This window comes from Talpa occidentalis, unplaced genomic scaffold, assembly GCF_014898055.3.
Source record: "Talpa occidentalis isolate TD23 unplaced genomic scaffold, MPIMG_talOcc4v2.1 talOcc4.11, whole genome shotgun sequence".
Taxonomy (NCBI): Eukaryota; Metazoa; Chordata; class Mammalia; order Eulipotyphla; family Talpidae; genus Talpa; species Talpa occidentalis.
Window position 1 is genome coordinate 49,313,186 of NW_023601104.1, and position 25,395 is coordinate 49,338,580.

The 25,395-nt window shown below is 34.8% G+C and overlaps 1 protein-coding gene across 10 annotated transcripts in view; it reads left to right on the plus strand.

Moving 5' to 3' along the window:
- NPAS3 (neuronal PAS domain protein 3) overlaps positions 1-25,395 on the plus strand; it is an 846,848-nt gene that overhangs the window by 255,016 nt on the left and 566,437 nt on the right. For 6 of the 10 annotated variants that reach the window (XM_054689778.1, XM_037503193.2, XM_037503194.2 and 3 more), the window contains one exon: positions 14,427-14,671. In XM_054689778.1, the coding sequence (XP_054545753.1) occupies positions 14,427-14,671 (245 nt within the window). Of the gene's footprint in view, positions 1-14,426; positions 14,672-14,782; positions 14,834-25,395 lie in introns of all 10 variants that reach the window. The other 4 variants (XM_054689784.1, XM_054689786.1, XM_054689775.1 and 1 more) reach the window with 1 other exon arrangement.

The window sequence follows — 25,395 nt, forward strand, 5'->3', positions numbered from 1 at the left end:
TTTGGATTCATGTTACTATTAAAGCTGTGGTAATTGTATGTTCAAAATAAGGAAATCAAGTGCTGATTTTTGAATTCACGTGATAACTAGGTCTTTTTAGTTTTATGTATACATGTGTCATGAGACAACCTTCTGTTTTTCCATGAGCATCTTGCAAATGCATGAAACATACAAGAAAGTATACTTTATTACTTTATCTTTATTTTATATTTTTTAAACATTTGCACTTTACAATGTTACCTGTCTTTAGTAAGGTCTTATCTATTTAGATTTGGTCCAGAATAACTTACTTATAGTTGCTTTTATATTTGTATGAAGGAACTAGGGATATATCAAGTGTTTTTAAAAGGAGGGCTCATAGAGGACTGGTTCCTGACTATGGAAGACTGGAAATAAATAGGTGTTTGATAATGCTGCCCCACTTTAGGAAATACCTAGATAAGGCATCATGTCTCCTTGAATTAAATCTTAGATGACAATCCCTGGCACATAAAATCATCTTGGCTGCTGCATCTAGAAAGTGTAATGCCAAGTAGCCACCTACCGCCAGGATTATACTGATGGTGGGAAGTACCACAGACAATGGAAAAATAATAATTGGTCCTGATTATAATAGTCTGCTCAGTTTTAAAGCTTAGTAGAAATCTCAAGAGCATCAGTTTCTATAGCTTCTTAACCTTGGCTTGAGTCAGCTTCTGAGAATTAGCCCTATGGAGCTTATTCATTGTAATATTTTGTGTGTTTCTGTTTTCTTTGTGGTAAGTATGAAAGTTGCATGAGGTTGTCCAGGGCATAGTGATACATAGAAAAAGTCAGTCATTAAGTAGCAGTACACTAAACCCATCCCCCAATCAAGCGACTAACATAATGTACACTGAGATAAGCTTTGGGTTTAGAAGGGACCCCAAAGGGACACAGAAACCCTAGCTACATGGCTAGCTGGTTAAAAACCCTTGTCTGATAACTTGAGAAGGGATGAAAACCCTTCCCATCTGTTCTAATTCCAACTTTAAGAGGAATGACCAAGCCAGGAATTTTCTCCCAGTATTTTCCAGGCCTTCCTTTTGCAAGAAGTGGTGATAAGTTGGCATTTTATTAGGTAGATCACTTAAGAAAACTATCTTTCAGCATCAAATTACTTCTAAGGCTGAAGTTGGACTCTGTAATAAACTATATTTCTATTTTTGTTTTGCTTCCCCCCCCCACCATCCCTTGTATCCCCTTGTCTTTTTTCCTCTCCTCGCTCTTAAACTCAGAGGACTCAGGATGTTTATTGATGTCCACTTTTTCCCCCCAAAATGTTTTATATTATTGTCTGCTATAAATGTCCAGCATTTGTTTTTATTATTCTGCACATAATTCTCTCAAATTCCCACCACTTTGTTGAAAGGGCTGCATTTCATACTTTCTTCTGACTATATAATACTCCATGGTGCACATATGCTACATTTTATTTATCCAGTGGTCTACTGATGAGCAATTAGGCTGCTTTCTAGCCTTTGTAAATAATGAAGCTATGAATGTTGTGGAACATGTGGCTCTTATACTTGATGATTTCATACTCTATACTGATCTACCCAAGAGTGCAATTGCAAGGTAAATTAATAGTTGCATTTTTAATTTTTTAAGATAAATATTTTGCTTTCCATAATGGTTGTACCAGTTTACATTCCCACTAGCAGTGTAATGGGTGTCTTTTCCTCTGCATCCTCCCCAACACTTGCTGAGAGTCCTTTTAATATGTGCCGTTCTCACAGGTCTGAGATGGTATTCTATTGTAGTTTTAATGTGCATTTCTCTTATAAAAAGTGATGAAGAATATTTTTGTGAAAAAAAGTCTTGACTTTCTGAATATCTTTTGGTGCATTGACTGTTCATATCTGCTGTCTATTAAGTGGGTTGTCTTGTTGAATTGTGTGAGTTTTTTATATGTCTTAGATATTAATGCCTTATCAGTTATATATTGTATAAATATTTTCTCCCATTAAATAGGATGCCTATTTAATTGTCTTATATTTTCTTTTGATATGCAGAAGCTTTTTAACTTGAGGTAATCTTAATTGTTTTTTGTGTTTCATTCCCAAAGGGTTGAGTCACCAAAAATATTTGTATTGCTTATATCATGGAATATATTACCAATATTTGCTTCTATGCACTTTATTCTTGCAGGTCTTACATTTAAATCTTTAATCCATTTGGAGTTTATTTTTGTGTATGGTGTTAACAAGCAATGCAACTTCATTTTGTTATGTGTGATTTTCCAATTTTCCCACACCATTTATTAAAGAGTTTGTGTTTTCCCCATTTGATGGTCCTAGCAGTTTTATCATAAATTAGCTGCTAGTATGTATGTGAATTTATTTTTGTGCTCTTGATGCAGTTCCATTGATCCAAGTATCTTTTTTTGTGTCGATACCATATTATTTTTAATACTGTTGCTTCATAGTAAAGTTTGAAGTTGGGTAACATGATATCTCTATTTCTCTCCTTTTATTTCAGGGTTGCTTTTGCAATTGAAGGCTTTTTGTGGTTCCATATATATGTCACTAATTTTTGTTCAACTTCTTTGAAAAATATTAACTGGAGTTTTGAGGGGGATTGCATTACATTTGTATATAATTTTAGGTAGGATTGTCTTTTGATTATATTGATTATCCCCATCCATGGATATGGACTATCCTTCTATCTCTTTATGTCGATATCTAAGTCCTTTAATGGCATCTTGTAGTTTCTCTATAGGTCTTTTATCTCCTTTGTATGGTTAATTCCAAGTTGTTTAATTCTTTTTGAAGCAGTGCTAAATGGAGTTATTTTCTTAATTTCTTTCAAAATAATTTTATAGTAAAAAATATGTATTTATTGAAGAGACTTCAGGAAATAGGGGTTACCCCCCCCATACACACAGAATTCCCACCATGTAGAATAAACCAATCTTAAAATTTTGGTTTGTGGGAAACTAATCCAGACTCATATATATTTTATATCTATATCAGACATATATGATAAACCTGTCATAGAGAAATACACAAGATATATATGTATTTATATACATAACTATAGAATTGATCTCACTATACATGCTGCTTTATAAACTACCTTTAATTGTTTACCATATTGTAAAATTTCTTTCAAATCAGTGAATTTTTTCTAACATCTTTGTTCAGTTTCTTGAATGTTTTTTAATTTATCTCTAAAATTCATTTATCAAAGAGACAGTGAATATTCTTTTAATCTTATGTTTGTACACATCTTTAGCTTAGGACAAAGAAGACAAATTTCTAAACCTTTGGCTGTGTACTTGCCCAAGTATTCTCTTGGAATTGTAAAAATTTATACCCTTGAAAATCACAATATTGTGTTATTGGAATTTTTATGGAAAGTAAAGTAAAATATGCATCTTAAAAAGTGTTGGCTTGGTGGGTATAGTATTTTATGACTGTGGACTTGTATTCTCAGTTTTAGTATTTAAAGGGTGTGACCATTATACTAAATTATCTCTACTTTACAAAGGAACTTGGGCAGTTATAGTATACTAGGGAGTTCCTTGATGTCAAGTAAGACATGCGCTATGTTTGCAGTGTTCATATGATCATAACTTTTATTTTTCACATTAAAGATCTTTCCGTTTGTCAAAGCTCACTTTCTCCTTTTCAGGTGGCTCCATTCAAGCTTGAAAGTTTTCGAAAGCTTTGTTCTACTTAGTTGTGATTTCAAAAATGTTTGAAATCACATTGAAAGAAAATTAAAAGAAAAATGAATTTTCCTCCTAGAAAAGGTCATTTGAGTTTGAACTCCAAAACAATTTAGTTTGGGATTTAGAGCAATTAATAGGAAATCTGTCTGCTCTGGAATATGTTTATAAACCTGAAGAATAGTGGTTTTTTTGGACATTTCATAAAAATATTAATGTTTCCATAACAATTATTATGGGATATAGATGGGTGGTTTTAAACTAAACTTTACCATTGACTTTATTTATTTTTTTTTAGGACGAATAGAGATTTATTGTCTTTATTTTTATTTTTTAAAAAGATTTATTTATTTATTTATACACTCACTGGGTACAGTCAGAAATGCGGGAGGGTGAGAGAATTCACCAGAGCTGGCAACAGAACAGGCAGACTGATGAAGTACACTGCTGAGGGGAGCAGCGGGCTCAGCAGGAGAGGTCTGCGTGCCATGTGGGACCCTCGCCGGTGGCGGGGAATCGAACTGGCACTGCAGAGGCTGCGGGCAGCTTCGCAGCCCAGCGCTCAACTGCTGCGCCACTGGGGAGGCCCTACCATTGACTTTAATTGTCTTATAAATTAAATGCACAAAAAGATACTCATTATGATTTTATTCCTACAGAGACAAGGTAGTTCAGTGGTAAGACTGAAGTACTTGAATCACCTTGAACTGGAGTTCAAATTCCAACTCCAGTCATATTTGACTTTGGGCAAGTTAATTTCCCTCTCTCTGCTTTTTATCTTCTTTGTGAGGTGGGAGGCATAGTACTAACAAGGTGACCAACTACTCTGTTTGTCCAGGATTTGTCTTGTTTTTAGTACCTTGATATCCAGAATTCATGGCAAATCCTCCAAGTGTCAAGAAAACTCCCAGTGTTGGGAGGTGGGTGGCAGAATGTTGGAGGGAAAGAATGAAACCCATAGAGTGGCCTCCCAATGATATCAATTAAAAGTGACATGATTGTTTTTAGAGAGGAGGGTGAAGTATCCAGTAATTATCTGCCTACCACAGTTATTACTCTTCTCCGCCCTCCTTGCTGATATGACAATCATGAATTAAATGAGATATTTAAAACATTAAGACCCTGCCTGAAATGTAGGTAGTAATCCAAAATCTTAATTTGTATTATTTTTACATTAAGGTCCCATCCTGTTCATTGATGGTACTGAATGATCTGGGATAAAAATCAAAACAAAGCTAAAAACTAGAAATAATGTGTTTTCCTGCTATTGATAGTATGAAAATTAGCACTAGAGTTTCTTGGAGTGGTAGAAATTACAGCTTTTGACCTTTGGAGGCTCAGAAAAATGTCCTTGTATCATAGGGTTCTCTCCATTCCCTCTCATTTTACCTTTCAGCAGAGATGCTTTGACCCTTTCAAATATTTAGCAGTAGACTTTCCTTTCAATGTGTGCTCACGACTCCTGTTACTGTTAATGGAAGTTACACATGTGTGCTCACCAGGATGAGAAAGCCTTTATCCCATGTCGGGCAAAGACCCGTGATCCTGAATCTCTTTCTAAACTTCAAACCTGAAGAGAGCAGTGCAGGGAATTGCTGCTTTCTCACTATATTAGCTTCTTCAATTTCCTTTTAATTGGTGCCTACAACCCAGATTCTTGTAACTTCAGGGGGATGAACAATACAAATTAAGATCTGGATGCTTTCCAGGAAGGGCTCAGCTCAAAGAACACTTTTTCTCCCCCCATCCCCCTTAACCCAGTTGTGGCTATTCAGAAATCACATGCCTAATGAGTCCATATTTGCTTCTGCGGTTTCACATTTGCAAACTACACTGCTGAGAAAGTAAGTGAAGTGTTCACCCACCTCTGGTGTGAGCTGACCGATTTAATGTACAGGATGGATAAATACTAGAATAGTCAAAATTCTAAACCAGTAGCACAGAGCCTTCAAATATAATATCTTACCCTTGTTTAGGACATTCATTTCTCCCCAAGAATTCTTTTTAATGTATAAGACTTCAATTTATGTTTAAGAACTAGTAAACTATAGCAGTTTGACAGCCATTCACACTTAATTCTGTGCATTAAACCAACAGCATTCTTTTCCACAAACATCCATTGTTAGGACAATGCTCTCAGACAGAATTTATGAGAAATGGAATTATGTTACCAAGGAGATAGCATTTACTATAATGAAGAGTAGATCCTAGAAAATGGCCCCTTTTACAGCAGCTCAGAGCAGAGCCACAAAAGCAATTGATTGGTCTTGGCATTTAGTCTTATATCAGCTGTGTCATCCATAGCTTCAGGAGTGAGAACACTAATCTAAAGTGACATTTCTGTTCTGGCGGGCTTTTCTGCCCTGATGAAAGCAATTACTTCATTCCTAAATGATAATTTGCAGGAGTTTCAACCACTTTAATTGATAATTTTTTTTTGTTCTGAGTTCAATTGTGAAGTGATTAGCTGATTTGGTAAATAGAAATTTAAGGTGTGAAATATACAAGTTGCTCCAAGGTAAAGTGCTGTGTATTGGGTGGAGAGAAATTACTTGATAAAGCCACCGTTTTTCCATTATTATGGAACTGCCAGTTGTATAGCTTAAAGTTCTGGGGGAAAATGAAGAACAAAACACTTTGATTCATGAGGTTTTTGGCAGACACCAAAGCCATACAATGAATAGTTTGGTCTTGCTGTGGTTCATTCAAGGGTTATTTGAATCAAGGTGAACATTGGTTGAAAAGGATTGTGCAGACCTCTCAGCTTGCTTTATTACTATTCTAATGACTCATTCTGGAATTAAATCCTCTTATTTAAAGTGTTAAGAATAAAAAAAATGCTCATTGGCTAAAACCAATTAATTTAATTATTAAGTTCAAACATACACAAGGCATTTTCTGAAGATGAGGGAAGGCATTCAGTTGAATGGCATTAATTACTCTTTTGATCTATTTTACCACAAGTCAAAAATGGGTTATTATAGATTATTCAAACAGAATATGTACATATCTTAGTTTAAAAATTTGAACAATGCATCTTGATTTTGATACATTATCAAATGTTCACATTGGCAGATATTTTTGAACCATCTTAAGCAATCAATTTCATGATATTTTCTTACATGGGGAAAATAATGGTCATTTCACATGTTAAATGAGAAAAATAAAGCAAGAATGAAGGTCAAACTGATTTAACACATCAAACAGTCTTTGTCAGCCAAGCTTAATATATCCTGAGTTTGTGGAACAAATGAAATTTTGCTGCTATGTTACACTTTGCTTCCAAACAACCATTACAACTGGTTTTATATATTGTGTGAGCATCAGACCATCAAACAGTGCATCTTTACTGACGTGTTGCTGCAGTGATGATCTACAGCAGCAATCTGCCATTTATATAAGGGCAAAATGTGCATCTATATTTAGTTGTGAAATTGGCCTATTATACTCTTGATGTTTACAGAGGCTAACATAAATTAATGATGACAGCTATGAGCAGTGCATTAGTTAAGCAGCAGAGTTCTTACCTTGAACTTGAAGGTTCCAGTTTTAACTTCCAGCATATACTATACTGCTTTCTTCACACCTCAAATGAAGGGCTCTGAAATTACTACTTTTGCTTGGAGAACATTAGACTTTTTTTGTGTGCTATGATGTCCATAATCCTAGCAGGTAACAGTTGTCTATGCATTTCTCAATTATATTACCTGATACTTATAATCATGGGGGGAAATACTCATGAAATAATTTTTCTTTGTAGTAGGCTAATTTGATTGACTTGGAACTCTGTGATGTCAATGTGTGGTGGGCTGTTTTATTGAAAGTAATGTGAAAGCGCAAGCAGTGCTTATGGAATCCTTACCGTACTTTTTCCCTGGGAAACCACCTCATTCAGCTCATGTCAGGGCCAGTGTAGGTACTGGAGTAACTATAGATTTCCCCGTTAACTATGACTAGAGATCTGACAAGTATGTAGGTGTTCAAAGGTTCATGAGTTAAAGTGCTGAAGCCTTTGATGAATTTTTGATGGCTGCATTTTTAATACAGGTCGACCTTCTTCCTTTGAGGCTTCATGCCAGATTAATTGATAAATAGTGCAAGTCTGTAGTTCTGGATCCTCCTAAGCAAAATAAGTTTGAAAATCCATAAAAAGTTGCTTGACTGGCTCCTTAGAAGTATTTTAAAAAGGTAAAATTTTAAGTAGTTTTGACACTGTCTTTTGTTTCCCCTACAGTTAAATGACCAAAACCTTCCAGGTTTCTTTCTACAGACTGCTTATTGTGTTCTGAAAGTTTGCATGAAGGCATTAAAACAGCGGCTTCATGAGAGGTTATCCACATAGAGATAGTGTACATCTATTGCTATTATTAATATCAAAAGCCATTCCACAAACCTAATTATAAATTATTTTAAAAACTTTAAAAATCTGGCTATGCAAAAGTCACTGGAGAGGAAGTAACATTTGATTTAGCCTACTCTGTGACTCTTATTATTTGTGCTCTTTGTTACCCTCCGTAGCTCTCCAGCTTTATTATTTCCATAATTATTATAACCATTTCTGCGAAGTCGGAAACCAAAGTAATCAATTTTGTAAAGCTAAAATTGAGCAGCCACAAAGGATAGCCTACCTCTTTTAATTTAATGAGTCATCAAACTCAAAGTTATCTGTTTTTTCCACCATGCACAAGTAGCCAAATAAACAGTCCACACTCTATCCTAGCTCCATGGCAGCTATAGAGATTGCAAATCTTGAGTCAATTTCCTACATTGACTTTGTGATAGTGGCAGGGTCTGTTCTTTACCTTTTCACTTTAGGAGGCATTGTTATCTTTTGCTCATTTCTGATTTGAATGGAATTTCATCATTTGATGTTGCCCCTGTCCAGGCAAAAGTAATTAATAGGGCTATGCCTCCACATTTCCACTCCAGAGGGGCTGTGTGCGCTCTCCGTGGTCCTGGATTTGGGGGTTTGCCTTGATCCACAAGATCTTTTGGATTTGTGATGTTTGGGGAGATATTTTTGAAAGATGACCTTCCTGCTAGGAATATATACATAAACTCTGACTAATAATTATCATTACAATTGTGAAATAGTCCATAGTTTTTTCACAGTCTCTTTGAGTAAACCGTTCTCTTAATAGTTGCTTAGGTGTGTGAGTGTCTCTCTGTGTGTGTGTAAATGTCTTGTTTTGTACTTGAATGTGATTTTTATATTTTGGTGAATGAAAACAGCCATTTATTATTCCAAGCACGTAAAACTATTTATTTATAAACCTTTAATCTTCCCTTAATGATATATATTTCAAATAATACAGTTCAAATTATAAATCAAATACACCTGTGTTATACAACAAGTAGACTGTATATATAAAGAGTACTATAATGAAAAATCAATATCTCTGCAATAAGGCAGTTTTATTTCACTTAAGTACACGATGTTATATGTCAGGACCAGTGAAGAGAAATATTTGTGAGAACAGAGTGTACAGTATAAATGAGTATTGTGAATCTCAAAGAATAGAACCATCTGTGAGTGAACTTAGGTTTTCACTGAACACATATAATACCACTGTATGTCCAGCAGCCTTGTAAAAATTAACTCCTTTAATTGAATACCAGCCAGAACTCTAGGAAGGAGATAGTAGTGTTACCACATTTCAAAGGTGACTGGAAAAGAAGTAAAGTCTGAAACAAAATAAATAACTTGTTTGTATTTATGTAATTTGTAGGTTATTGAGCCAGGATTTAAATCTAGGTGGTATGGGTCCACCATACTGTACTCTCTGCTTGTAGGAAGGATACAATGAAAGAGGCATCAGCCAGAACTTAAGGCGATAGACATTTTTTTGGAGAATATGGAAGGAATTTAATGAATGACAGTTTTAGTGTTGTTGCTTTCAGAAACTAGGCCTTTGATTTTTATTTCCCTTGGTTTTATTTATGTTGTAAATATGTGGGAAGTTAAATTTACCAAAGTGAAGATCACAGGTGGCAGTACAGAAAGGAGTTTGAGAGGTTGAAGAGGAAAGCAAATGTGTTTATTATGAATCACAAAAGCTAGTGAGAGTATAAACAAAAGATGGCAGAAGAGAAACTTTGGATAAATAAAGTTAAAATATATAGAGAACTAGATAGGTAATCAGATGTGGTACATGGATTAAAAGAGTGAGTTTTTTAGGTAAATTTTATCAGTATTATATTGATAGTTAATGCATCTATAATGATTAAAATATATAGACATTTAGCAATTTACATATGTTAGCTCAGTTTCTCCTTTGAAGAATTATTATGCAGTAGGTGATATTATAATACCCACTTTCCAGAGGAGGAGTCCTAAATTGCCCAAGATTGCCCAGCTAGAAACTCTGATAATGTGAATACCTAAGACTGGCTACAGAAACTGCATTCCTAACTTTTGTGGTTCCAAGAAAGTTCATAGCTTCATGTACTATATTTGGGGCATTTTTTAAGTCTTCATAACTTTTAAAATTCTTCCCTGTTGTAAAACTGAGAAGTGAACTCTTCCACATTTAGAATTTATGAACTCTTTAATTGTTAAAATCTAGAACTGTCGGAAGAGTTTACTGCTTTATACTTTACAATGTACTACCATGGGAATGATCATATGATTCACTACAGCGGTTCCAGGAGATTTGCCAAATAATGCCTTGTTTGTCATCCTCATGTTCTAAAATGACAGAATTGATGCTTAACTTTGTAAGTCATGATCACAATGCCTGCAAATGACCAAAGCAGAGATTTTAACTCTCTCCCCAAGACTCTTTCCACGAAATATACCACTTATCAAATGAAATTAAAATACCTGAGAAGATAAAGCATTTTGCATTCAACAAAGCATTGTCTTCTAGGTATTACTACTAATTTTTGACTGCTTGTTACCTGTACTTGAAAAAATGTTACAAGATGTTGAGTAAAAACATGCCAAATACTAAACTAAGAAAATTGGTCATAAATAAATTCTAACAGTATCAATGACAGAGAGAAGAAAATTCAACTTAACAAGCCTTTTAAAAGCAAATTATAGACATTAGATCATATTCCTTTTGGTTGGGATGATGGACCCCACTGGAGAATCTGGAAACCATTTACTATCTCCACAGAACATACATATATATATATACAAACTACTTTATGTGTGTCTATTTTGAAATAGTTATCAACTTTGTTCTTTTAGTACCAACTTAGTACCAACGAGGAAATGGTAATTACTGATTAGAGTGCTAGTATAGTAATCAAATAATTGAAATTTGGATTTGCTGAGTATTGATGCAGAGTCTCTTTCTCTTTCTCTTTTTATTTTATTTTATTTTTTTATATCCAGAGTCTGAGTGGAAGGGGATTCGAACAGTGGGAAGTTTGGGTTTAGGGAGCAACACATTGTAGATATGAAGTTTCCCCATATTTTAGATGGCAGAGATCAGCACCATAATATTTTACTCATGTACAACCAATCCATTCTTTCTTTAGTATTATAGAAATGTAATCATATTTTTTATTTTTAATTGAACAGAATGTATAAACATATAATTTATTTTAGTTTTAATGTCATCTTTAATTCAATTTGAGTGTTGCTTATAACCATGCTGTACTTTACAAAAGCAGGAAAAGATTAATCCAAAATGTGTCATTGTCTTAAGGTCCTTAGTTTCAGCTATTCTATCAGTTCTTCACAAACATTAAAATCCTTTAACTATATTTTATTGCTGCTGCCCTCAAAACCAATCACTGCTTATTACAGACACAACATTACCATTCCTAAAGTCTTCTGAACTTTAGTGTCTGCATAATAATGTGATGTGGGTGTCATGGAAACCCTTTGTTATTAGGATTATGGCCAAGAAGATTACTCCAGTAGGATAACAGTATGTGATATATTTTAGAAATTGGAGAGGGGCATGGAAAACAATAAAACAAGGAGGTAATGGGGCAGGAGCAACTAAAAGTTCTCCCTAGTGCCATTATAGAAATTCAGGTGTCAGAGGGAAGTGTTTAGGTAAAGTATCCAAAAGCATTAGTGTCTCATATCCCTCCTTTTTTGAGCAGATACAGGAAGTCATTTCCTTAAGCATTTAAGACTTGCTGGGTTACTCACTGTATTCTTGAACTTTGTCTCTCCATAGGATTTTTTTCTTAGATTATTGAAAAATCTAAGCATTGTTATCAATTTCAGAATAATTACATAATCTTCTACTTCAATTGAATGATAAGTTCCTACTATGAGTATTAGTGATATTAGGTAACAAACAAGTCCATTTGTGTTCACTTGAGTGACCTAAATAAAGGAAAATTGTATATAATATCTATATACAATTGTCTTCAAAATCAGCCTCCGAAATTATTATCCAATGGTAAAATAGGTCTCAGCTCCATTTTTGACCAAATAATTTGTTTTATTTGGCTTGTATGATTTTTAAAAACTTAAACTAGTTGACAATGTAAAATTGGGAAATGCCATGTACAAACTCAGATTTTATTCTCTAGGAATTGTAATATCAGAAATCTGGAGATGCTGGGCATGCCTTCCCCAATGCAGCAATCAGCTGAAATGATATTAACTATTTCTTTGCCTGGGTTTTTGACCTCCAGTTCCCCACAGTCACTACCAGGTCTCTTTACTCATTGACATTATGTGACTTAACCCTGCAAGACCTTGAGTTTGCAACCCCTGCTCAAGCTCTCTATAATAGTGACTTAATGGACACCCCCCCCAAATATGTATACACACACACTCATATATATGTGTGTATATATACACACACACATAATACATATACATATGTGTATACACACACAGAGCAAGTTAAGTCTACCTTTTGATGTAATAGTCGATTACAAGAACACAAAATGAGTACAGCCCTGAACTTGAACCACTGAACTCTACAAGTGGAAAAGAAAACACATCAAAGGACATCGTTCTTTTGGCACATAGTTCTTTTGGTGTTAGATTGTTTTGATTATATAAAGGGAGGGATAGGAATTTTTCTTTGATAAGATGTTAGCCTGGATCCTGGTTATACTTACACTTTGTCATATTTTAAGGCATATAACATTTTGCTTTCATAGTTTTCAGTAAGCCAAAATTGAACATTAATAAAAATGAACAGATGCCAGCCAAGATTCTGAAAATAAATGGCATAATATGTCTTTTCCTTGTAAATTAGTGATGTTTCTGTTTGAGTTTATCATTTGAGATATCAAGAGACAAAGGTCTGTCACCTGAGGCTGCTGTTACTTCAAATAGCATTCACTTGTATAGTTCTGAGAAATGCATTAGGGAACTAATTTAGAATATTTTCTTAATAGACAGAATATGATATTGATTGGGGTATTAACTTAGCAAGTAATTTGACCAGAGCATATGGCACTACTTAAATTACACAAATATTCAATAAGATATTTGGTGTGTCTTAAGTGACTAATATCAGGTGTGGACAATATCAGGTATGTTACAATGTAATAAAGGAACTTTATTGTCCATAAAGTACTAGTTGAGATATGAGCCACTATCCTGAACTCATTGGGATCTGAGAATCTGGCCTGGTTTCCTTCCTTGTTTCTCTCTTTGGTTATTACATAATGGGAAACCAGAATGTTAGATTCAGAGATATAAAATGCTTTCAGAGTTCAATAAAATGGAAAATTAAAATGATTTTCATAGTATGTTGATACTGTAAATAATTGCCCAATTACTTGTCAGGGTCTTATTTTGAATGTATTTCTTGTCAGACATAAAAAGAGCAATTCAGAGCAGGTGGAATTCTCCTGTCAGATGCTCACACACAACTTCAGTTGTGCCAGATTCTGCCCTCAGCAGTGTGAGCAAACTTCAAACAGAAATGCACATGAATAGTTAAAGGAAATACTGGATCCCACCTGTTGCCTCTTCTGTGAAGTAATATGTCTATAATGTTTATAAATTTTAATAACCCATACAGGGCTTTATCTTTCAACATTAAATTTATATTATATTAAAGTTTGACTTTTTTGTGAGTTGTATTTTCTTCCCTAGAATCTTAAAGAATCTATCCATCCGCTAATATATGTCTGTTAATAAAGAAAGTGTTCTCTTATCAAGCAATTTCTACCATATTTATAAAGTGACATTGAAATTGTCATTTTCTGTGGGATGTTTTCTTTATCTGACTGGAGGTCATGATCGCTAGGAAAGGCTGGAAGCACATCAGCATTTTATTTTCTCATTCTATGAATTTGTGTTTACCTTTTGTTCCTTGAGATGGTAATTGACATAGAATTTCAAAAATATGTTCTTTGAATGGTCTAATATCCCATGTGATAAAAGTTAAATGAATAGATTAGCTTGAGAAGAGATGTGAATACAAGCCCCCACTTTAAAATTGCATATGGTGATTTAACATCAAGCATCACCTGTCCTGTCATGTCACCTGGCAACTTTGTCATGTCCTAGAAACAGAAAATACAGATCATCATGCATGGGCACTTGAAGAGAATGAAACCTAACAAACAGTTTTTACATATTGCACTTGAATTTATGACATTTAAGTCCAGAGGTAGAATTTATGGTTTTAATGGAAATTTTCTGGAACTCATTTTACAATGGCCATGGAATGGTAAAGATTTTGCCTGATATTTTGCGGGGGCAGGGTAGGGGGGAGAAATGAAAACAAAAGCTATTTCTGCCTAGTGTCAAGATCATGTGTTCTAAAACAATACCTTTTCACTCCTTTGATTTCAGTTTACAAGCTTTGAGAAAGGAGAAATCCCGAGATGCTGCTCGCTCCCGCCGGGGCAAAGAAAATTTTGAGTTCTATGAATTGGCCAAGTTGTTGCCTCTTCCCGCAGCCATCACTAGCCAGCTTGACAAAGCATCCATCATTCGACTTACAATTAGCTATCTGAAAATGAGGGACTTTGCTAACCAGGGAGACCCTCCGTGGAACTTGCGAATGGAAGGTCCTCCACCTAACACATCAGTTAAAGGTAAGTTTTCAGCCACTCTTCATTGTGGAATGTGGTGGTCTTTAGGTGTCTCTAACATGAAATGTTTACCATCATCCTTTCTTCTTTTCCTGCATATCAAATCCTTTAAAGGGATACAATTGTGGAAATCTGAACTCTGCATGAGAAAGACACCATGTGAAGGTGAAATAAACCTCTTCTATTTCTATTTTATTTTCAAAAAGCCTGTCAATCTTAAATATTCTAATATTTTAGATAAGATTTCAGAGAAATGAGAATGGAATGAAATGACTTCTATGAAAGTACATCTTGGGTTTCATTTATATTATGTTGCTACATGCAAGTTTGTATTGAAGGGTGAAATACAGTAATGTTAATTAAAGGATGGAGCTAATATTTTCTGTCTTTGGTACTAAATGGGAGAAGGGAACAGAGTCCAACTAGCAGGCATTTTGAGTAATGATTTTATTGACTACTAAAAAGGTTAATCCATGCTTTTTCAAGTTTTTTTTTTACATAAAATTGTAAATATGAACATATGTTTGTACTTCAAATCCTGGTGCAGTTACCCAAAATGTTATTATTTTAGGCCTCCTTCACTCTGATAGGGAGGTATTTTCTTGTGTATTACTGAAACTCCTAATAACTTAAGACATTTTAATATATGTATTTGCATGCATGTATTTATGTGGTATTGACCATCAATTTTCTGTTTTTACTGGTGTTATTCAAAGAATGGAACTTAAGGAATCTTCTAGTTTTTGTGTTCTAACTTCATTCATTTGTGCCTTAACTGGAGACTTAGTGAGCATGGACTAAAACTGGACATTTGATGGAATTGCAACATCCACTTGAGCAATAGAATTAAGTTCTTTGGCTATGTGATTGCACCTTAACAACTACCTCTAGAGAAGTCCCTGTACTTTTTGCTCTAGTAGGAAAGGGTACTAGTTGGCAGCTGACTCACCTTAAAGGGTTCAAATTAAAATGAAGGATGAAAAGCTATGATTATTTATAATTCTGTGCTAAGAACATCACATGAGTGCACATGCATGCCCAAATATTCATCTCTCTGCCATCTTTACTTACTTAGGGATTGTGTTTCCTATGCTTTGTAAGAGGATGGAAATTAGAATTTATACTGTAGCAGGTCATTGTTTCACATAGAGCAGTAAACAAACATTTTTGATAAGCATTGTTGACAAACATGTCCTGTAAAACCATAGAGTAACTATTTTAGGGGGTCCACTCAACTCTGCTATTGTAGCATGAAACAGCTATAGGTAATATGTAATAAACAGCAGCGTGAGACTGTGTGGTAATAAAAATGTACTTATAAACAGGCAGCTGCTACCAGATTTGGCCTGCAAGCCATAGTTCACAGATTCCTACTCTAGAGTATGAGAATGACATTCAAAGGTTGAGGAAAACATCCAGTAGAGGTAGCTTTCAGGAGCAGGATGTCTGTATAATATCTTATTATACACACAGTACAAGTAACCCTAGGCCCATTCACACTGTTCTTGCATTATCCTCTGCCCTTAAGAATGTAGATACCAAATTGGCAATGCCCCAGTCCATGTTACAGACATTAAAGTAATGGGGGATTTTCCCAAGCAAAAGACTAAAGTTATGGTTATAATCCAAGTAAATGGCAATTGTGTACATAAGAGTTTTTTCAGTGGGCTGTTTTCATGTTTATTCTGAATTTTGCAAGATGAAAGGATAAATACAATGGGTTAGAAATCACACAATGTGGATATTATTACTTATTAAATTTGTACATTGAAGGAATGGATTTGTATTAAATTGTTTAGCATGAATTCCTCTTACATTTTTTTTTCTTTAGCAAAATTTTCAGTTTATAAGCTTTCTTGCTAGTGGTGGCTTCCAAAGCAGAAAACTCTAATGTTTATATGTGTTGTGCTAGTTCTGCTTACTTCTAGGACTTGGCCTTTAGGAGATACAAAATTATGATCCTATAGACAGGGCCTTCATTTAACAGTGAGGGAAATGATGTATTAAGAGTTTACAGTTGAGTGTTAGTTGGCCTGAAAGTAGAATCTGTTATTGTTTTCTCCTTATGTGTAAAGCTCTTTCTATCATATCGTTTCTAATGATACTTGATTGGTACCATCACCGTCATCCAATATTCCAGGTGAAAATTCTGTTTTAGACTGTGAATAATAGTTCATTTTTACTTTGTTACCTTTTGTCAACTCAGTCCTATAGTTTTTCTGATAAAGATGGATATAAAAGATAAAATATGGTCTCTGCACTTGGGGGTGTTGAAGTGTATGGAAGAACATGGTGATGTCAATGAGAAAAATAGGGAGATTGGTACATATGCTCAGAGGCTGGAAGGGGATAACAGATTTTGTAATTTAAAAAATTCCATCCAGATTATGGCAGAGAATCCAAGTCAATACAAGTATACTCCCACCATTAATAAACTAGTGATAGACTAGAACTGATGATGTAAGCATGCGCCTCTATTCTATTTACTCTGGCTTTGAAAAGGTGCTAGGGATGCAGTGGGCCCTTTCTGTAAGCTGGCTTTGCTGTACAGAGTATGTATATTTTTATTTCCTTACTCTAGTTCTTTAATGCAAACCTGCTACTCATTCTGATCAAACATTCATGAAACAACAACATCAAAAGAAATTCATTTTAATTTATTAAGGTCTTCTATGTTGTGCCCTTGAAGAAGTTCATATGGATAAACAAGCTTATATAAATAGCCTGCAGCATCAAGTGAAGTGCAGTTCATAATCCAACAATAAAACGATAGACATTATACTTTGTGCTCCCAAGCAGTCTCTTGAATAAACCTAAAGGCATATGGAAATTTATATGAAAAGTACTTACACGATGTAGGCAACATTTTTTTAATGTGATGAGTTGTTCATGCTAATAATTAAATTTCAAAGCTTACATTTAAATTTGTCCTACACAACTATATAGAAATTTAATCATTTTAATTTACTGCTTCAGAAAGGTCCTTTACTCTGCCCTGTATTCATCACATCTTTTCTTAAAAGTCTATAAAGGTTGATGAGTTTGTTTTGTGATGCTTATTGTGTACAGATTATTACAAGTTATGCTTGCAGAAAGAACACTCAGGTGACAGTGTGTAATATGTCCTGAGTCAATTACTTCATGGAAATGATATGTTAAGCAATTGGAAGGTAACAGATAGTTTTCCCTATTATTTTAGAAATATCTGCATTGTTATAATACAGATCAAATCTACAATGAACATTATGCATTATTCAAGAAATGACCAGGCATTCTCAGCAGTGTTTCAGCTAAATAACTGATGATTGTAACCTTTAAAGAAATCTCATTGTGGTGACTGTTGGTAAATCACTTCTCCATTCATAGTAATCTCTATTTAGAGGCTATCTGGAAACCATTATATCTTTTATTAATCTTAAAAGCAATAGCTGCTGATTTGACATTTGCTAAAACTAGATAAATTTTCTGTCTTTCTAATCTAACAGACTTCAGTCAATTTTGCAGTATATCTGCTGCAACTCCATTAATCCAGGAATATTTACCACTGTAAGCATAAGTTTTATTTCAATTTAAACATTGCAGCTTTCAAACAACCATTCGTTTATATGTGTGATGGCCAGTATACTAACATATGTAAAATATAAAACATTTTTTAGCCTTTGGAAGGAAACAGTTGAAAAATATGGAAGACAACTGGTGAATAAAATTGGGCACATTAGGGAAGAACTTTATTTTTTTCAAAGTATTTCCTTCACTTTTTCAGGCATCTTTGGTGAAATAAGCAGTAGATGTCTTTGAGAGGAAGAGCCTTACAGGTCTTTTTTTTAAGTGACATATGATTTATCCTTAGCCACCAACCAGACTGTTACTTAAGCAATGATGTTTAATGGATTCATTTAAAATAGTCATGTTAGGTAACAGTGTAGAACACCCTTCACAGTAACAATGGAAACTACAATAATGCTTGTTCCCAGAACTTACATAGTATTTTATAACATAGTTGTTTCCATAGGAGGTAGAGATTCCAAGGATGAGTGATAGGTTTCCTTGGTCTAGAAGCTCAAAGGTCCTCAGGTTTCTGTTCTGGCATTTTACTGTGCGTTGACACAAATTTACATCTACCGAGCGACATTCATGTTTGGGGTCAAATGTCATATTAATATTAGAAAAACATGTAAAAAACATGTAAAAGGAAAATTAATAGAATCAGCACATGACATGTATACCAGTCTGCCATATTCTGTTTTCCGTTTTTTTTTTTTTTTTTTTTTTTTTTGTGGCCAAACGATAGAACCAAATCTGAACCCTTGGTTCTGAATAAGAGATTCCTGTAGGACTAGTAAAGAGGATAGAAGATGGAAAGATGGAAACTTGGTTCTTGATTGCTTCTTGATCTCACCTCCTTCCCAATGGACTACAGGCCTGATTCCCTGCTCTAATCTCTAGTTCCATTTGCCTCAATCCATAGTCAGTGATGGCACCAAATGGTAATGGAGCCACCTATCAGCGGTGCTGCCAATGTTCATTCCTGTTTACTTTAGTAGTAAGTGCCAGATTTTACTGCCATATGGATATATAATGTGACATAATTGATTTTTCTTAGTTATGCTTCCAGAAGGCTTTTAAATTAAATGCTGCGATCCTTTTACGGAATTCTAGTGAATTCATAACTTCTGAAGGAACTAGACTTTCACTTTCTTTAATTTTACAGTAGGGTAGGGCAGGCAATGTTTATGTCACCACACTTCCCCAGGGTCATCATTTGTGATATTGGGTGGGAAGGACTTTCTGGCAAATGTGGGCCTAAGGATGACAGTCAGTTTCTGAGTCTACTTCTGTGAACTTTTGCATTTTATCTGGAAAAAAACTTTGATATCTACAAAGGGTGTGCTAGTCCACCTTCAGGATGAAGAGTATTGGAAAGCTGGTTTCTGGCTCTGTGCAGAGTTGGAGAAGGCACCATCAATTCCATGCATCTAGCATCAAACAGAGATATCCTCAGCTCCAAACATTGACTCAGAGAAAGAAAGAATATCTGTGTCATGAAGACTGAAAATATGTGACTAGTCAGGTGTACCTATCAGCTATTGCCAGGGCAACAAGAAATCACACCATCTCTGAAGCGTACCATGGAACTCACACCCCTCGTGGAGTTCCAACTAGTCTGGGTGTTGGCAGATCTGGACTGGGGGTGCCTAAGGGGTTCTGATTCTTGCTGCATCCCTGAATCTGTGTGGCTGTTCAGGTCTCCTCTCTGTCAAGGGGCAGTAGATATTTGGGAGAAGATGTTTTCTGGTTATGTCAAAGTTATAAGAGGGATGAGTGAAATTTTTGCGGACTTCTGGAAATGTGAACAAATGAGCATCTCTGTGTGTACATGATGTGTGTGTAATCTTTTGCATTCTACATGGAGATCATCGGCCTGTCTCTCTCCCCATTTCAGCTCTTTTCTGTGGTGATAGAAAACACCAAATGCTAGACAGTTATGCCTTGATCTGACTGGAATGCCTTTTTCCTTCTTTTGGGTTTGCTTGAGGGAAGGAAGGTAGAGAGAAAGGGAAGAAGGGAGGAGGAGAGTTTTTGATAAAATTAAATGTACCTATACTGTCAAAATATTAACAAGGATGTGAAACAATAGTGCTTCATTAAAAATAAAAAAAATAAATGTAGATTTAATTTTATTACCCAGTGACCTGTGTAATAAAGCCCTCTTTTTTTTTTTTAAGAAATTGTCATTGAAGTAATAGTTTTATAATATTATGCAGGGCTCAGTGGGTGGCATTATATTATGTTATATATACATATACTGCATTGGACCAACATGACAACTCTACTTTCCAGACCTCAGTTTGATCATTTAGATTTTCTTTTTGTCCGTGATTCTGGTCTGGATGATTATTCTCTAATCCAAAAAATCCCAATTCCTTAGAAAGGATTTATGAATTGTTTTCTCAAATTAACCTTTCCTGGGACCATTGGGTTCCTTGAAGTTATTTATTAATAACTACAAAAGATTTATACTTAAACTTTTCATGTCCTGCTGATATTTTATCTTCTTTTACTTTTATCTGATTTCCCTTTACATGAAGCTGTTGTGTCTCACTGGTGTTGAAGATTCAAAAATTTAATAGTTCATTCTCAGAATCTTTCATCTATTCTGCTGATCAAGATGTATACAAATGAATCATTAAAAATGAGAAAAAATAAGACCGCACACAACCCTCTTTTTGTTGTTCAAAAGCTTCCTCTATTACATGGATGAATTTCTTTCCTTTTCTATTGTTATTTTTTATGGAGGTAACACTGGTTTATAACACTGTGTGATTCAGAGGTATGGGTTCACGCCTCTTCAGATATGTCACCACACCATTCCTACCACCAAAGCACCTTAATTCTCCAAGGCAACCCATTGAGTCCTTCCCCCTCTGTGCTCCCCGTCCCCAAACCATCCCCATATAAGTGCTAAATATTTGCTATAGACAATATATGAATCTAGAGTATTATACATTTTTTGATTTACTGGTAATCTTGACAACATTTTAGGAACATACTTATATCTATATCCAACTTATTTTAAGAAATCTACTAGTTTTTGATAATGCAATATTTTAGTCATGGCATTCTGTGGCATTACATTATTCCATATTGGACTCACTTGTTTAGAACTTTCAAGTTTATGTGCTCTGTTCTTTAAGGCTGGAATTCTTAACGTGTTTTTGTTAGCTCTATCACCTCTTGCAAAGCACAATATATAGTTTCAGCATTCTGCAGATAACAATATTTCATGGGCATAGCAAAGGAGTCACCTCTGACTGGTTTATATGATTGAAATTGTTCTGTGGCTTTAATTTTCAGAAACAGCTTTCTAGATACAGTACATAAGTCTTAGCTGTGCCTTAATAAACATGTGGTGACCTCTACCTGCAAAACTAATATGGTTTTGAATACTGATGGAGTACAGTTTTTCACAACCTTCCTGGGTCCATAATGTATCAGTGAATGTCAGAGCCTGGGCAGGAAAAGAGGACCAACAGAATTTTGGACTTAGAGATCACAAAGAATATCTGTTTCAATCTCCTCATTAAAATGTTGAGAAAATACACATACAGAGAAGTTGAGTGTCATAAACAAAGTAACAAACTTGAGATTGGAATCTGGGCCTCTGGCACACAATTCAGCACATTTTCTTCCATAATATAGAGATTTTTTTCATACTATGTTCAGCACATGTCACCAGCTGTTCATCAGTATCTGTTTTCCCCTTTTACATTGTACATGAACTTATGTGCACTTACATGGCTCATGTGTAGTGACCAGTTCATTTTAAATAAATTGTTACTATTGTGTCCAAATTCAGAGAACATTTTGAGGCTATTCAAAGGCAAGGAAGTTAAAATTCAGTACGAGTCATTTTAAGCAAACATTAAATGCTAAAATTGAGGGAAAACTGGTTAAAAGGGTATATGTGAACTCTGTACTAACTTTGCAATATTTCTACAAATGTGTAAGTATTCCAAAGTAAAAAGTGTTGTTTTTTTTTTTTAAAGGACTGTTTTTTTTTTTTTTTTTTTTGGTAGCCAATAAAGTGTTTTTATTAATGTCAGAAACAGAAGAAACACGAATCTCAGCCCAAATGGAAATTTGTTCTGTCCCCATTTCCTGCTTTTCCAGCTGGTCAGGTTGAGTTCTCACAGGTTCAGCCTTCTCTAGGGCTTCCTTGATGATCATATTTTTTAAGAAATGTGAATTAGGGCCTGCCTGGTGGCCTAGTTGTTAAGTCTTGTGCTATCACTGCCACGCTTGAATTCGATCTCCCGCCAGGGAGCTAACCCATATGTGGGGCAGCAGACCTCTTCTGTCTTCCTCTACTGCTCCCCTCAGCAGTGTATTTCAGTAGATCCACCTATTCTGCTCCCCACTTTGTCTTTGGTGAATCCTCTGACCCCCCACACCTTTGGCCTACACCCCAGTTCTTCCATGAATAAGTAAATAAATCTTTTTAAAAAAAGCCTTTAAAATATTTACTTAAAAAAAGGACAAAAAATGTGATTACCTGATAATTATGGTATCAGTCTGGATGTGGCAGAAAGATTGGTTGAATTGTTGACATACAGTTTTCTTAAAAACTTTACAAATGACTGATTTCCATCAATAAGGAACACTTGGATACAAATGCACAACCTAATTATACTTCCTCCCTTCTTTACTAAAAGTTTTGGGTAGTGCTACATTGTTAATTTGTTCAAACATGGCCAACGATTGTCTAAAAGAGAGAAGCCAGACTGGCGTGACAAAAACTAGTTACAGAATTCTACAACAGCGGTTGGCAAACTTTTGCTAAAGGACCAGATAGTAATTCAATCTCTGTGGGCCAGGAAGCCTGTGCTACAGCTCCTTGGCTGTCCTGTTAAAGTGTCGAAGCAGATGTGGACAATTTGTAACTGAATGGTATAGCTGTATTTCAATCAATTTTATTTGTGGATGCTGAAATTTAACTATTATGTGCCATATTTAACTTTTAGAAATTAAAAAAAAATTTTCTTAGGTTATGGATTATACAAAAACAGGTGGTAGGCTGGATTTGACCTTTAGGCCATAGTTTTCCAACCCCTAGAAAGAGAATTAAAACTGGAGCTATCTTTGGCACGTCTTAAGAATGGCATTATTTTTTATTGAGGTAACACATTGGCTAACTGCCCAGTATGATTGAGTAGTGTAAATTCACACCTCTTCAGATGTGTGTAACTGCACCACACCTACCCCAAAGCACCAATAATCCTCACAGTCTGCTGGCCCCCTCCCATTTTTGGCGCCCACTGTACCCCAAATCTTCCCCCACTGGTAGCCTTAATTCTGCTGTCAGGGTTTATTTCAATTTGGTTTCATTCGTTCCCTTGCTTTCTTTCTTTTTTTTTCCCTATATATGAGTGAAATTATCCAGTATTTGTATTTCTTCTTCTGACATTTCTCTCAGCATAATCCCCTTTGTTTCCATCCATATTGTTGCAAATGGCAAGATTTCATCTATTTTTTTTAATTACCAAGTAGTATTCCATTGTGTCTACATCTTCACTGACTCATCTGTCATTGGGCACTTAGGTTATTACATAATGTGGCTATTTCAAATAATGCTTCATAGAACATAGGAGTGCACACATCTCTTCATATTAGTGTTTTTGCACTCTTTATGTTAGTGTTTTTGCACTACTGAAGAGTGGAATTTCTAGATCAAATGGTAGATCCATTTTTAAGGTTTTGAGAAACCTCAGTGTTTTCCATAAAGGCTGGATTAGTCTACATTCCCACCAACAGCATATGGGGGTTTCTTTTTCTCCAGACCCTCATGAACACTTTTTTGTGGTCTTTTTGTTATCGCCCATTTTCACAGATATGGGATAATATCTCATTATGGTTTTAATTTGCATTCCCTTGATAAGTGAAGCTGAACAGTTTTTCATGTGGCTGTTGACCATCTGTTTGTCTTCCCTGGAAAAGTATCCTTTAGCTCCTTTACCCATTTTTGATTGGGTTCTTTATTTTCTTTTAATTCAGTTGTAAGAGTTCTTTGTAGATCTAATATAGATGTTAGCCTCTTGTTGAATGTATGATGTGCAAATATTTTCTCCCATTCCTTAAGGTATCTTTTCATTTTAATAATACTTCCTTGTCCTGTACAGAAAGAAGCTTCTTAATATAATATAGTGCCATTTATTTACTTTTGCTTTTCTTTTCCCTTGTACTTGGGATCAAATCCTTAAACTCATCTCTGAAGGTCTTACAGCCAAGTCTTTATTGTATTTTGAGTTAATGTTTGTATGGTATGAGATAGTGACCTAGTTTTATTCTTTTACATGTGGTTGTCCAGTTTTCCCAGCATCAGTTTTTTTTGCATATGTTTATATTTTAAATTTATAAAAATTTGATTTTTTAAGTCAAATTAGCATTGGCTTATAACATATATAATTCAGAGGCAAAGGTTCATGCCTCTTCAAATGTATGTATACAATTTGTTGACGAGAATTCCCTTTCTCCATTGTATACTTAGGCTCCTTTGTCATAAATTAACTGTCCAGCTGAGTATGAGTTTATTAACTGGACTCTCATTTCTGTTTTGCAGATTTTTGTGTCTTTTTATTGCAGTATGATGCTGATTTGATGACTAAAGCTTTGCAATATGACTTGAAGTTTGGCAGTGTGATACTCTTGTCCTTTTTTATGGCAAATTTGCTTAAGCTAATCAGGTCTTTTGTGGTTCTATATAAATTTCAGTAGTTTGCTGATTTTCCTTGAAGAATGCCATTGAAACTGTTAGGGATTGCATGGAATCTACTTATTGCTTCAGATAATATGGCCATTTTAACAATGTTAATTTTTCCAATTCATGAGCAGGGAATACCTTTCCATTTCTTTGAGTCTTCTGTTTCTTATAACAACGTTTTACAGTTTTTGTTGTACAGCTCTTTCACCTCCTCTAAGTTTATCTTTAGCTATTTAATTTTTTTATGAAATTGTAAAAGGAGTTGTTTATATATTGATTTTGTAGCTTGCCATTTGTACTGATTTATCATGTCCAGTATTTTTTTAGTGGAATCTTTAGAGTTTTCTCTACATATTATCATGTCATTCGCAAATAGTGATAATCTTACTTCTTTCCTAATTTGAATTCCTTTTATATTTTCACTTGCCTAATTACTCTAACTAGTAGGCTATATATGCAATACTATGTT